Source organism: Sceloporus occidentalis, unplaced genomic scaffold (genome assembly GCF_023333645.1).
Source record: "Sceloporus occidentalis isolate IW3139 unplaced genomic scaffold, rSceOcc1.0.p SCAF_1, whole genome shotgun sequence".
NCBI classification, from domain to species: domain Eukaryota; kingdom Metazoa; phylum Chordata; class Lepidosauria; order Squamata; family Phrynosomatidae; genus Sceloporus; species Sceloporus occidentalis.
In genome coordinates, this window is record NW_028316981.1 from 34,951,496 (window position 1) to 34,965,810 (window position 14,315).

General features: G+C 40.0%; 1 protein-coding gene across 1 annotated transcript; it reads left to right on the forward strand.

Moving 5' to 3' along the window:
- The first annotated feature begins 416 nt into the window (after positions 1-416).
- LOC149321305 (nucleolar and spindle-associated protein 1-like) lies at positions 417-884 on the forward strand. The gene is given in 1 exon segment (XM_089510572.1): positions 417-884. A coding segment is annotated over 1 exon segment (468 nt).
- The last annotated feature ends 13,431 nt before the right edge of the window (positions 885-14,315 follow it).

The following is a 14,315-nucleotide window of genomic DNA, read 5'->3' on the forward strand; positions in this document are numbered from 1 at the left end:
CTGCACATACTAGGATTAGGGACTGTGTGGTTGCCTAACTCTAGAATCGTCACCAGTACACCGCTTGTTGGCAGTATGTACCGCACCTTAAATATCATTCATTTTAAGTGATTGAAAAAAATCTCATGCCACAATTCTGACAGTCCTAGCAGCACTGCTGTCCTGGTATTTTGGATGAAACAGCACATTTAAGTTAAAATTGCTCCAGGCTGCCAAGGGTTTGGCTATCAGTCTCAATAAAGAATCAAAGCATTTGAAAATTCCAACGGGATTTTATTCAGCCCCCATCCTCAATGGAGTAGGCCCACACCTGTATGTACTCAAGACGCTCATCATGCAACTCTCCTGGCACATCAAACAAAAGTATTTTATATTGGAAATCAACATTCAGCTCAACTGGCCTCTCACCCACCAAAATGAATGTCAGATTCACTGAGTCTACAAAGGACAATGAGCACAAACACTTTCTTACCAAGACTCCATCTAGAAAATCTTCATTCCTGAATGACTGCAGCCCAGGTAACCAGAAGAATAAATATGTCACTAGAAAGAGCATCACTGGAAGTACAACGAAGTGTCAAGCTCCACGAAATTCTGCTAGTACCCCCTCCAAGTTTGTAAATCATACTGCAGAACCAAACAGCACCAAGAACCCAATATTTGATCTGCAAGCAAGTCTGTGAAGGCCCCTTAATTATCAGCCTTACAGAGGAAAACTGAAACCTTGGGGTAAATCAAAGGAGAACCAGAGTGCATGTTCCCACAAGAGAGATCTTAAACAGCCACTTCTCCAGAACAGAGAAGAGAGGCAGTGAAAACATACACAGGGAAGAAAACAGAGAAAAGACAAAATGCTTGGAATGTGGAGGAGACTGACTGTTTAAAGTTAATCCCAAAATTACTGTGTAAATATTATCTCCTTGGAAATTTTTTTACTTATTTTCTTTGCAATAATGCACTTAAGACAGCCTGTACAGATCTAGTAAGGTTGAAAGTGCAACTGTTCCCTTTTCTTTTGTAAATCTCAGTTTACCAAGTGTATGTCAGCTATGTGTTGGTTTGCCTGGTATCTAAACTTTTCTTTCTTTCAAAAGCATGGACCAAAAATCTTGTATTATATTGGACAGTAGAGACAAAACAGCAAGTTTTAGATTATGTTATCCAGCTTTTAATACAACTATCTTACTTCATTGTTAATTAAAACATGGTTAAAAAAAGAAGAAGAAAATTTAACCTTAAAAACATATATATATATATATATATACACACACACACACACACACACACACACACACCATACAATCAGAATACCATTTATTTCTCCTTAATGCATAAAAGAAGTCTGTGCCCAGAATCCTTCCCCGTCATATTTTTAGTATCCCCATCTATACTTAAGAAAAGCATCTCTTTATTTTTCTTATTTTTCTTCCATGAAGAACCAAGGGAGATGAAAAAGGAAAGCCATATGAGGAACACAGTTTCTTCTAAGAAGCAGATGACAGAGATTTTCGGTTGTACTAAAATGCCAAGAGGATGGAAAGTATAAAAGTGCTCATTGAAAATCTCCAGTGGAGTTTCAGTATATGAAATCCAGTTAGAATGTGCATGAGATGCCCTCCAGTGTGGAAGCTTCCTACTGTTTCATTCTCTTATATTTCATTGTTTTAGATCTCCCATTTACCTGGACTGAATTTCCATTTATTTAGCCTTCCCAGTGAAAACTGATGATCACTAGAGGGAATATGTAGTGTTGATGAGAGAATCTAAATTGAACATTTATTTATCATTTAATTATGGGTGGGCAGGACAAAGTGCATCCCTCTGGATGCTCCTGGACTGCAGCTCCCATCAGTCTTAATCAGCACAGCCAATAGTGAGGAGTGTTGGGAGTTGCAAAACAATGACATCTGGAGGACTGTAGTTCATGTACCTCTGATTTATGGCATGTATAGATACATCATAAAGATCTCTCAGTGGCTTTCACAAGTAAAATATAGGAATTGTTTAAATACCAATAAAAACAGGAAACCATAAAATCAAAAGCAACATAAAATATGGCAACAAAGCAAGATCCAGGGCATGCCAACATTAGACACACCAATTTTAAAACTCAAAAACTCATATTGCATGTGCTCTCCCTTTTTCCACAGATGAAAACCGGGACACGTGTGACCAGGAAACAACAGTGTGGTCAAGATAGCAAGATACTAATGAGGAAGGACACCCAAGCTAGGAGAGTCTACTGGAAACGGCAAGATATTATTCTCCTTTTCCCCCTGTTGTGTTCATTGAATGCAAACTACTTTCCTCTTGGAACTCAGTCTGTGGCAGTTGAAGTAAGCTGATGCCAATGAGGGGAAGTGTGGGAGGGAGAAGGAGAAACAAGGATGTTTTAAAAACAGCTGAAAAAGTTGGATGACAGAGATTGAGACTGTTCCTGACAATCTTATGAATTGCTACATAAGATCTGAGTAAATAAGTGTTCACTTCATGCTAGAAAGACCACAGGGACCATGCCAGGTGAACCTCTCTTGGAAATCTGTTCCATAAATGGGGTGCTTCTCCTGAAAAGTCACCATCCTCCCCCCCTCCCAAAGATTCAAGTCTTGATAGTTTTACACATAACTTTTAACTATAGTTGGGTAGGATAGCTTTACACTGACAAAGATTGGTATTGTTCCTATCTCTCAGGCAGGTTCCAGATGGTGATGCTGGGAGACAGTTTCCTTTCTCAGGTGGGTTACAAACCGCCATCAAGTACGCGCTCCGCGCATACTAGGGTTAGGAAGGGCCATATTAGGGTTAGGAAGGTTCTTACCTTCCTCACGGTGCTTCCTCCCAGTATGCGCGGAGCGCGTCGTAAATGGCGGCGCCCATCCACATGGGCGCCACCATTTTGACGTCTTGGACGCTGTGCGTCCAGACGTGTCGCGGCGGAACTGACGCCGCGAGGGCGGGCTCTGCCCCTCGTGGCGCCACTTCTGCGTTTCAAAAAGGAGCGCCATTTCAGCGCTCCTTTTTCGCTGCGCAGGGAAGCCTCGCGGTCTGGCCGCTGGGGCTTCCCTACGCAGCGAATGGCAGCGGTGGGAAAATGGCCCCTTGAGGGCCGTTTGTAACCCGCCTCAAAGAGAATTAAAATCTGGCATCCCTCAGGGTGCCATCCTGTCTCCCATGCTTTTCAACATTTTCATGAAACCGCTGAGTGAGATCATCCAGAGACATGGGACGGGGTGTTATCAGTATGCTGATGACACCCGGATATGTTTCTCTATGTCTCGGACTTTTGCACTGACTAAGAATGGCATCTCTCCTCTGAATGACTGTCTTAGGGTGGTAATGGACTGGATGAGGGAAAACAGACTTAAGCTGAATCCAGATAAGATGGAGGTACTTGCTATAGGGATCCGTAACCTGGGAATGGAGATATGTCCACTAGTGCTGGATGGGGGTCACACTTCCCCTGAAGGACTGTGTTTGCAGCTTGGGGGTGCTCCTGGACTGGTCTCTCCAGTTGACAGCTCAGATAGTTGCGACAGTCAGGAGTGCCTGTTATCAGCTTCGGCCGATACACCAGCTGTGACCCTTCCTGGAGCTGGGTGACCTAGAAACAGTCGTACATGAGCTGATAACCTCTCAACTTGACTTTTGCAATGTGCTCTACATGGAGCTACCCTTGTGTCAACTTTGGAAACTTCAGTTGGTCCAAAATATGGCAGCCAGATTGGTTGCAGGTACATCTAGAACCAACCATACAACACCTCTTTTGAAATCTCTTCATTAGCTGCCAATTAGTTTCCGGGCACAGTACAAGGTGTTGGTTATAACCTTTAAAGCCCTACATAGCCTGGGTCCAGACTACATGCGAGAGCACCTTCCTCCACATAACCCATCCCGCACACTTAGGGCCTCTGGGAAGAATCTGCTGAAGCCTAAGAAGACCAGACTGGCTGCAGCAACCCAGAGGACATTTTCATTTGCCGCTCCTAGGCTATGGAACGACCTGCTGAATGAGATTCATCATATTACCATTCTAGAAGCCTTTAAAAAGGCCATTTAGATGGATCTCTTCTGGCAGGCCTTTCCAGATTAACCCTTCCCCATTAGCCTCCCCTTCATCGACATCAATGGCCCCGTTCTCCCCTAGAAAAAGATATTTGTCTCACCTCAAATCTACTTTTAATTTTGGAAAATCTGTGTTTGAAATTTTTAATTTATCATGTTGTTTAATCTCTATTTTATTTCTCTTTGACTATTATTTTATGATTGGGGGAAGGTTGCGATATGGGATTGTTTATAATTGTGATTTTTTTATTCTTATGATATTTTATTGTTATATTTTGTGTTGTAATCCACCTTGATTCCTTTGGGGAAAGGCAGAATATAAATAAATTATTATTATTATTATTATTATTATTATTATTGTGCAAGATGAAAACAAACACTTTTACTATTGCACCAATGAGAGTGTCAGTGGAATGGTGAACCTTGTCTTCAAGTGCAGCACTTTATTCCTCCACATGGTACTGAGTGCCCCCCTGTTTGTGTGAGACAGTAATGGACTTCCACTCAGTGATATTACTGTGACACTTCTGCATTTAAGGTAAGAGCCTGAAGTTTTGTTTTAATTTATTATAGTCGTAGTAGTTGTAGTTCTGTGCTTTCAAGTCCTTTCCAACTTAAGGTGACCCTAAGGCAAACCTTTCAAGAAGTTTTCTTGGTAAGATTTGTTCCAAGGTATATTTGCCTTTGCCTTCCTCTGAGACTGGAAAAATATGACTTGCCCAAGGTCACCCAACGGTTTTCCATGCCTGAGAAGAAATTCTAGCCCTGGTCTCCAGAGACAAAGTCCAGTGCTCAAACCACTACACCATGCTGGCTGTAAAATGAATTATTGTTGTTGTTGTTGTTGCTGCCTTCAAGCGATTTCTGGCCAACTGACATTATAGTGGCTAAAATTGGGGAGATCTGATGTACATCCTCTTGGGTTTCTTGGAGGAAAGCCAGAATATTAATGATATTAATAAATAATAAGTTAATAGTTCTGGGTCTTAGGATTTTTCTGTTTACACGAGGGTGGGCAGGGAAAGCTTCCTTCTGTCTCAAACTTAAGGCTGTGTGTGTCAGCTAAGAAACACACACTAAGAACCTAAGAGACAAAGGGCCTGAACAGACAGGCCAAAATAAAACTGCTTCAGGTCACGTTGGAGGTATGCTGGTTAAATGATGCATGTGTCCTAAGAGGCCAGAAGCCACACCAAAGCCATGCTCCACTCCTAAGGACTGGAGTGCAGCTTTGGCGCAGCTCCTGGCCTCTTAAGATGCGTGTGTAATTTAAACAGCATACCTCCAAAGTGACCCGAAGCAGCTTTATTTTGGCCTGTCTGTTCAGGCCCAAAGAAAAGCTTTAGTGAAGAGAGTCCTAAAAGATAAACATGTTTCTCAAGTGGTAGGTCTTACTCTGTTCAATGGTTTTACTCCCCAGTAACTGTTTGGGGGGTTATAACCTAATTCTATTTAAAATTCCCACTTTAAATCCTAGGGGATACTCTTGTTACAAGACCTGGAGAAAATATGTGATCCTCTGGATGTTGCTGGATATGCCTTAGTCTATTTTTTAAACGAATGATCTGTTTTAATATTGTAATAGTTTAATTCCATTTTAGTTGCCACTTTTGTAAGTTTTTAATTGTTATATACTTTTTGACTGTAAGGCACTTTGTGTCCTATTTGGGGGATGGTGGGTGGGGTATAAATAAATAGAGGAAGAGGAAAAAGTAGTAGTAGTAGTAGTAGTAGTAGTACCAGAGAGGGAAGATGGGAATTGCAATCCAGTAACATCTTGAGAATGACATATTTTCCATCCCCAGTAAGGACTGATGGCTGCATAGTAGCTAAATGTCAAACCCACTTTCCTGTGAATAAATCTGACTGAAGTAAGTGGGCCTTAAATCGGTGTTGACCTGTATGAGATTGCATTGTTAGGCTTTAAAAAGCATAACCATTTAAATAATGCTGATTAAGAGTGGAGGGTTTCGCAGCAAATATACACATGTTCCAGAAAACTTTGTTAGGCGTATTATTCACTGTGACTTATTCTTGTGTTCACTGTCACCCAACAGCACATGGCATGCATAGGCTGTCTGATTGATAAACACTGAGAATGAACAGGAGAAACTGCTGAGGCGGTAGCAGAAGCTTCATCTGAAAGAATTTTCTTTCTTTCTTTTTTCTTCAGGGTAGGAATAAATTTTGTTCTTCAGCATCTTTCTTTGAGTATAGGAAATACCTGCATAGGTATCTCACCTCACATCAAAAAGAATGGACCTCTTCACTTAGCACTGCATACAGCCAGCATATCTCTCAACATTCAGTCCTTCCAAAGTCTTTCATTTTCTTCAGAACATAAGAGAGAGAAAGAGACTGTGGATCTTAAAAGCAAAACTGGAGCGGGTGGGGTGGGGGGATAGATTGCACATCACCTATGGTAAAAATAGAGATGTAAGATTCTGGATATACATTTCCATTGACATACAAAATAAAAAAGATTCCCCCCCCCCCAAAAAAAAAAATGCTGGCTTCTTCATTTCAAGTCACTCAGCATTTGTAGACTGACAGCACGATCCACTACATATCTACTTGGAAGTAAGTCTTAGTTCAGTTGGTTTACTCCAAGGTATAGGGTTTGCAGCCTCAGGCTAGGCATAGAGAACAACTTTTTGGAGACTTTAATGCAGTGTTGTAAAGCTGTCAGTATCCCTGGTTCACATGTTCATTCCTGTGCCCCAGCAGAGCTATGGGTGCTGTAAGGGCTTATAGTGCTGAAAGGTTGAAATAAGGCCATCTCTTCTTGCTCTGAGACAAGAAACAACAACATAAATTTAAACAAAAGTTTTTAAAGAACACACACACACACAAATAGAAACTGGGATATTTAGTTGTCCATTAATTCTTTAGCCACGGATTCAACCATCCACAGCTTGAATTTTTTTTTTTTAAATTCCAAAAAGCAAATCTTGATTTTGCCATTTTATATAAGGGACATCATTTTACTAAGCCATTGTACTCAATGGGACTTGAGCATCCACAGATTTTGGTATCCATGGGGGTGGATGGGTCCTGGAACCAAACCACAGAGGGCCACTGTATACACTAAGGCTATTGTATACACTAAGAACCAGTGTGGTGTAATAATTTGAGTGTTGGACTGATTCCAGGAGACCAGAGTTTGAAACCCTGCTCAGCCATGGGAACCCACTGGGTGACCTTGAACAAGTTATTCTCTCTCAGCCTCAGAAGAAGACAAAGGCAAAGCCTCTCTGGCTAAATTTTGCCAAGAAAGCCCCAAGATAATCACATTTTAGGGTCACCATAAATGAGAAACAACTTGAAATTACAGAGCAACTGCAGCAGCTGCAACAGCAACAACATTTATATTTAGTATAAATGCGTAGAACTGGACCCAGAACTATAATCAGAAATGTCTTTTGAACCATTAGCAAAATGAAACTAGCAAGGCTAGGGCCTGGATTCTCTTCTGCCATTTTGCTTAGAAAACTCTTATTGTGTGCCATTGTGCATTTGGATGTGCTTTCTCTGAGTGCACACATATGTAACATCTCTAATGTCCCTAGCCATCAGTTTCTACAAATGATTGCAGGGCAGGGATCACCAGCTCAAGGTTCCCATTGCTTATGAAATGATGCAATCTGGTGCAATTATATGAGCAGATTTTTACACTACACAAATGATGAAAATGATCTTGGGTAAGATTTCAACATGTGGTGTGGTTTAACAATTGGATTAAGACTCTGAAGAGCTGAGTTTGAATCTGAGCTCTGCCATAAAAACCCACTGGGTGACCTTGGACAAGTCACACATTCTCAGCCTCAGGGGATGCCTGTGGCAATGCCCTTCTAAAGAAAGTTAGCAAGGAAACCCTGTGACAGGCCGTAGAGTTGCCACAAGTTGGAAACTACCTGAAGGCACAACACACACACAATCTTAGGACAAATGTTTCATGAAGCATTTTGCTAACATAATAACAGTCATTGATAACCCAGTGTCATCGTTGTCACTTAAAATGGTGTGGAGGGATATCCATGTAGGCAGACATCATTTCTCTTTTTGGCCATGAGGGCTTGGGGGAGACAAAGAGTTGAAAACAGAAAGTAAAATATAAAATCCATTAGCATTACAAAAAGTAACTTCTCTTGAGAGCCAGATTGCTTTTTCCTGTGAGAGGCTACCTGCCCCTATCTCAAGCAGAGAACATTGAATTTCTCAAGAAACCTCTGTACTTTTGCATCTGAAAAGACTTTAGGTGAAACCTTCCAAATGGAGTACTAATGGGGAAAGAGGGATTTTAGCTTCATTTACATGGTGGGCAATCTATTATTTCCTCACTTTTGCTTTTTAAGATTCATGGTCTCTCTTTGTCTCTCTCTTACTGGTCTAAAGAAAATGAAAGACCTTTCAAGTATTATTGGATAGTGAGAGATATTTTGGCTGCGTGCAGTTCTAAGTGAAAAGATCTGTCCCTTTTCATGGTCACTCAGTGGGATTCTATGGCTGAGTGAGGATTTGAACCCTGGTCTTAGACTAGATGCAGTTAACGCACTGGGATTTACATATCACTGCTTTTAATAGGTTTATTGTAAGTCTGGATCCAACCCAGCATGCTGGGTCTACAGTCTGATCGGAGGCATAATAGTGGCAAGATCCATGCACAACTTCCATGTCATATCATATTATATGCCAAGCATTCAAGCAATTCCCCAACAGAGAGAGAGAGATTCTACATGAATAATGTTGTTCCCCCCCTAATGTTGTGGAGTTTGATTATTTGTAGAACTTGGATCTTTCAAAGTGGATGGACAGTATATCATTCTGTTGAATTACCAAGCTTTCCTACTCAGTCACTCAAATGTCACAGCAAGATAGATAGATATAAGTTCTATTCTGAGGAGCTTTCTATCGATTAAGTAAGATGACATTTTTAGCAGGGGACTAATTTTCATTTGTAGAAAACCATCCATTCCGATAATAATCCAGGAAGCCTCATTAATTACAACCTACAGTAAAGAAAAAAGTGAGTCCAAAGAAGCCAAGCAGCTGGTGCTGTATTAACAGTCAGTTTTTAATTGTAACCTTCACGGTAAGAAAGGCAAGAGTTAACAAGGGCAACTTAACTTCATTATAACATGTTTTGTTTGGCTTTTAGCTTGTACATTTCCAAGTGAGCTCTTTTCCAAGTAATAAATTATTATTCTGTAAAAAATAGAGAGGAAAGTTAGTAACTGCACTGAATAGTATACCAGCTTTTGATATGGAAGTAGCAATTTTAACAAGCAACAGCAATGTTTCAAAAGCCTGATCATTCAACTTTATTTGATCCTGTTTTCTTGTCTTCGGCTTAGATCCAGCAGGGTGTTCATCGTGACTCTGGGAATTTTGACCATCCCCCCTGCAGTCTGCCTCTGTGACAATACATCTGGTATTCTGGACCTTTGGAGCAGGTTTTTAGGTTTCTTAGGGTATGTGAGAAAAGGTGGAAGGGATACGACCGGTATTTTCTCTTAGCTACTTTTCTTAGCAATGTCATTTCAACTCTCTCCCTAAACTAGCTGTTGTTTCTTCCTTTCCTGGGATCCCAGCCAGTCAATGATCACACAGCGAATGAAATATCACAACGCCATATAGTTATTCATATTTGGTTATGAGATGGGAGCAATGTAAATGAATAAGCAAACGTGCTTATTGAGAGTGCTGAAAATCCACCATCAGTGAAGTGAACCAATTTTTGAGGGGGAAACTATGGGTAGTTTGGGATCAGCTCTAGTTTGGTGGTTTTCTAGTTTTATTTATTGTTTCACTTTGTATCACATCCCAATGAGAAACTTGAAAGCGATAATCCTACTTTTTTTGCGGGGGGGGGGGGGGGAAATCCTACAACAATGCCATTGAATGTCCTTAATTGAATATAACACCATTAAACACATAATGATGTGACAAATAACCATGTCTTGTAAAACAACACAGTTTAATTCTGTGGGCAGGTAGACCTAACCTGGCATTAGTGAAGCCCCATGTGCTGTATGCTATTGATACTACTTTTATATAACACACTATTCATGTTTCATTTTAGAGATAGAAGAATTTAGTCATCTGAAGAATACATTTTGTGAGGAGAACTTCATTAGAATATATGTGTGTATGATGTATATGATCATGAAAGATCATGAGAGCTACAATTTTCAAGAGTTAATTGATTGGTCATTGCAACTTGCAAAGACTCTCCAGGGGTTGTACAGTATTTATTTACTTCATTACCCTTCTCATTCCCTGCCAGTGCTTGTGGTGAAAGGGCTCACACTCTGTTCTGCACTGCATCTAACTTCTGGCTAGAAGTAAGTAAACTAGATAAAATGTTCCTTATCCCATCTCCCTAAGTAGCAGAGAAAATATAATCCCCTTACCTAGATCAGGAAACAACCCCATTAGTTAAGAGTTTTGTCTTCATTTTCAAATATGAAAGTATGGTGTGGGGGTGTTTGAATGACGGGCTGTGAACCACTGCAGTCGATACTTAATGCACAACACTTAATGACATCGTCAGGCTTGCCCTTACATTTTAGGTTTTGGCTGGGAAATATAAAGGTCTGGGATAATCCTGAAAGAGTAAACCTAGCTGGTAAAGGCCCCTGACTGAAACCTAGGAGACCTCCTGCTCATCTCAGTGGACTGTCCTTCTGTAGGCGGTAAAGACTTGTTTTGGTTTATTTCTTTCAGCATCCCACTGAAGACTGATCAGCTCATGGGGGAAAGCCTTTAATAATGTGGTGTGTTGATAATTGCCACCTTGAGTCCTGTGTGAGGAGAAAGGTGGGATATAAATTAATTCAATAATTTGTACTCATCTCTCTCTTGCAGTTGCTATGCTTTTAATCTTTTTAATTCCATGGACAGTTTTACTACATTTTTTTAAAAAAAGAATGTGTAATTTTAGCTGTATTTGTTTAAGACTGTGTTGCTAGGGCAAGGGTTGAGAGGCCAATGCAGCCATGCATGAATAGAGCCAGGTGTGCCTGTTGGCTTAGAACTGGTCCTTCCAGAACTCTGGCAGCTTGCGCCTGGTCCTGCAAAGACTTTGGTGCTAGAACTCCAGCAGCCAGAAATCTCATCCTGTAATGATTTGACTGGGTATAGGTAGTTTTGCCATGGCGTTGTATTCATTCTTCTTAAAGATAAATGTCTAAGCTCTGCAAAAGAGTGTGCATAATTAATTCCACAACTTTCTCTCAATATGGGACCCAAGGTATATTGTATATACCTTATATACAATATAAGGTAAAACAAAATATGTTGTTGCTGTTATTTGTTCTTGTTGTGTGCCTTCAAGTCATTTCTGACTTATGGCAACCCTATACATCTTTGCCTACCAGAGAAAAGAGAACAGAGAGGGGCCAATTGAATCTCCCATGGGAGAAAGTTTCATAACCTGGGAACAGCCACTGAGAAGGCCTTCTTGTGTGAACTCACCCAATGAGCCACACTATGTGCCCCGAGATCCAATCCACAGTCTTTCAGTTTTGATGGTGAGTTTTTTTGTTTTTGTTTTTGTTTTTTTAGGGTTGGTGCCGTGGACAAAATTGGGATAGTACTGATGTACCATCCACCCCACTATTCTACAGTGTCCTTTCAATTGTGTTTTAAATCTGTTTTTATGTTTTAATTGCATGCTGGCTTTTTTATTAGCTTTATTACTGTTATCTGCTTTAAACTCTGTCTTTGCCAGAAAAGTAGGATAAACATAGAATAAATAATCAGATGTGAAATTGGTTGGTTGGCTGGCTTGTTTTGTTTTTTTTAAAATATCCACACACATTTGTTCTGGATATTTTTAGTATGTCATGGGCAAGCCTTTTCACTTGTATTGGAATTTTTCCATTTTAGCTATAAGCAGCCACCTCTAGCTTGAACTCTTACAGATACTAGTTTTCTGCACCAGTGATCATTATGGTTTAACTTGATTGTTAATGAAAATCTAAGATTCACAGATCTCATGCTGCTATCAAGGTACAATATTGTGTTCATGGTTCAGTAGAAAATTGTGCAGAACATATTCTGAGGTTGCTAAAAAAATCTATAAGATGTAGACAAGTATGTATATCCTGATGATGCTAAGATTCAAGACTGATTGTCTTAGGCTAATTTAAGAATCTTTTTACAAGAAACACCATGCCCTACTTCAGCCATATAGTTATTCTGAAAACTCCAGCAGTGTGCAGTCCTAAACACATTTACCAATGAACGTGATGAAACCTAATTCTGGAATTTAACAAAATGTGTAAAGCCAGCCTATGAGTATTTTTAACCATATACTTAAACACACATAGTACCATTGGAGCTTAACAAGCAGAGTAGAGATAATCATTATGGACATTCATTTATTCCAATAATCTAATTCAATGAGATTGTGTTAAATATCGTTTACCATAGCTTTCCATGCTTGTCTTTATTTGTAATTTCAGAACTGACACTATTGCCATAATCTGTTCTCGAAGGAGGTCAAAGAAGTCAAATTCAGTTCCAATAGGCCATTATTCTCCTTTAGTTTTCAGTATAATTTATTTATCTTTTGGTTTGTTCAAAATGTGTGAGTCTTTCTAGGCACATCAATGGGATTTATGCATTAATATCATGCCCCAGATGAAGGAGCTCTTATTGAATAAACAATCTTAGTTGGGAAACATAAATGTTAACATTGTGGATTGAGAGTAGAACTCTTTTCTAAATCTGATTCCATTTGGATGATATATCAGATAGAATATATTTATTTTATTCACTGGTTCTTTTACTCCTTCAATAAACTACATAAATTCAGAAGAGGGGGAGAATGGTCTATGATAAGTAGAAAATTCAATAGCAATGCACAGTAGGAGCCAATGAACATATATTTCTGTTTGCCACTCAATGATCAGATGGCTGATTGTCTTGTGGGTACTTTCAGAAGCCTGAGATCAATATCTCACAAGACTTTTAAGGCATAGCTGATATCACTTTCATCAAATGCATCTCAGAAATGGCTAATTCCTGGGGATCTTGGGCTGGTGAGATTTCAATCATAGCTAACTTCTCAGAAGGTGATTTATGGAGAAAGTTGGCAGATGGTTTTTGGCTCAGTGCTAAGGATGTTTTCACTTGTTTACACCCCAGCCTGAAAGTTGATGGTTCCAGTCTCAACAATGCATCACCCTATGGCCAAGTTATGCCTTGCCATGGATGTGTGATGAAGCCATTTATCAGTTCCACCCATGAAATATGCTATAGGACTGTAGGTCATACATACACTGAAGGGTGGCTGCGAAAATCAAGTGGGGAAAAGAAGGCCCAAGCAAAATCATCTTGTGTTCTGCATTAGACAAAAGAAAGAAAGGGGAGATTATCCAATGTAATCTAATTTTATGCGAAGCTGAAGGCTTTCATGGCCAGCATCCATAGTTTTTTGTGGGTTTTTGGGGCTATGTGACCATGTTCTAGAAGAGTTTCTTCTTGACGTTTCACCAGCATCTGTGGCTGGCATCTTCAGAGAATGCTTGCCTGGAAAAATAACCTAATCTTATTTTATCTAATCTATCCATTCTGTATGCTACCTTCAGCTAATTGGAGGGAAGGCAAAATACACTGTAAATTTCTCCTCCTTCCCCTTCTCCTTGTTCTTTTTTTCTTTTATTCCACTTTAACTGTTGTAGTTCAGTCCTATGGAATCCTGGGTTTGGTAGTTTACAGTGGGACACTTAGGAACCCCAGGTGCCTCACCAAACTACAAACCCAGGGAACTCCAGTGTTTCACCAAACTACAAATGGTAGGATCCCATAGGATGGAACCATGGCAGTTAAAGTAGAATAATAGCACTATAATTTGTATTCATTTCCCTAGAGATAGAAGGGAAATGAATGAATGAGCTGCCTTGAACTCATTGGAAGACAGTTAAAATACAGTTTAAATCTTCACCACACTCTCTAGGCTAAGAGGTGGGGTTCATCCACCTGTGTGTTAAATAGGGATAAGCTTCTTGCTTTCAAATTACAAAGCTTATGGTAAATCATCTCACCAGTGCAGGTGCTGTTAATAAGACAACCACCCCAGCAAAGCTGGATTATCACTGCTACAACCTGGAACAGTGCTCAAGAACCGTAAGTGGCTGTGTGAGACGAGTGAATGAGTTTTGACTTAGACACAGAAGAACCAAAGAACCAAGGAACATGGCTCTAAAACAAGCTAAAGAACTAAACAAGATGGTTCCACGCAGAGC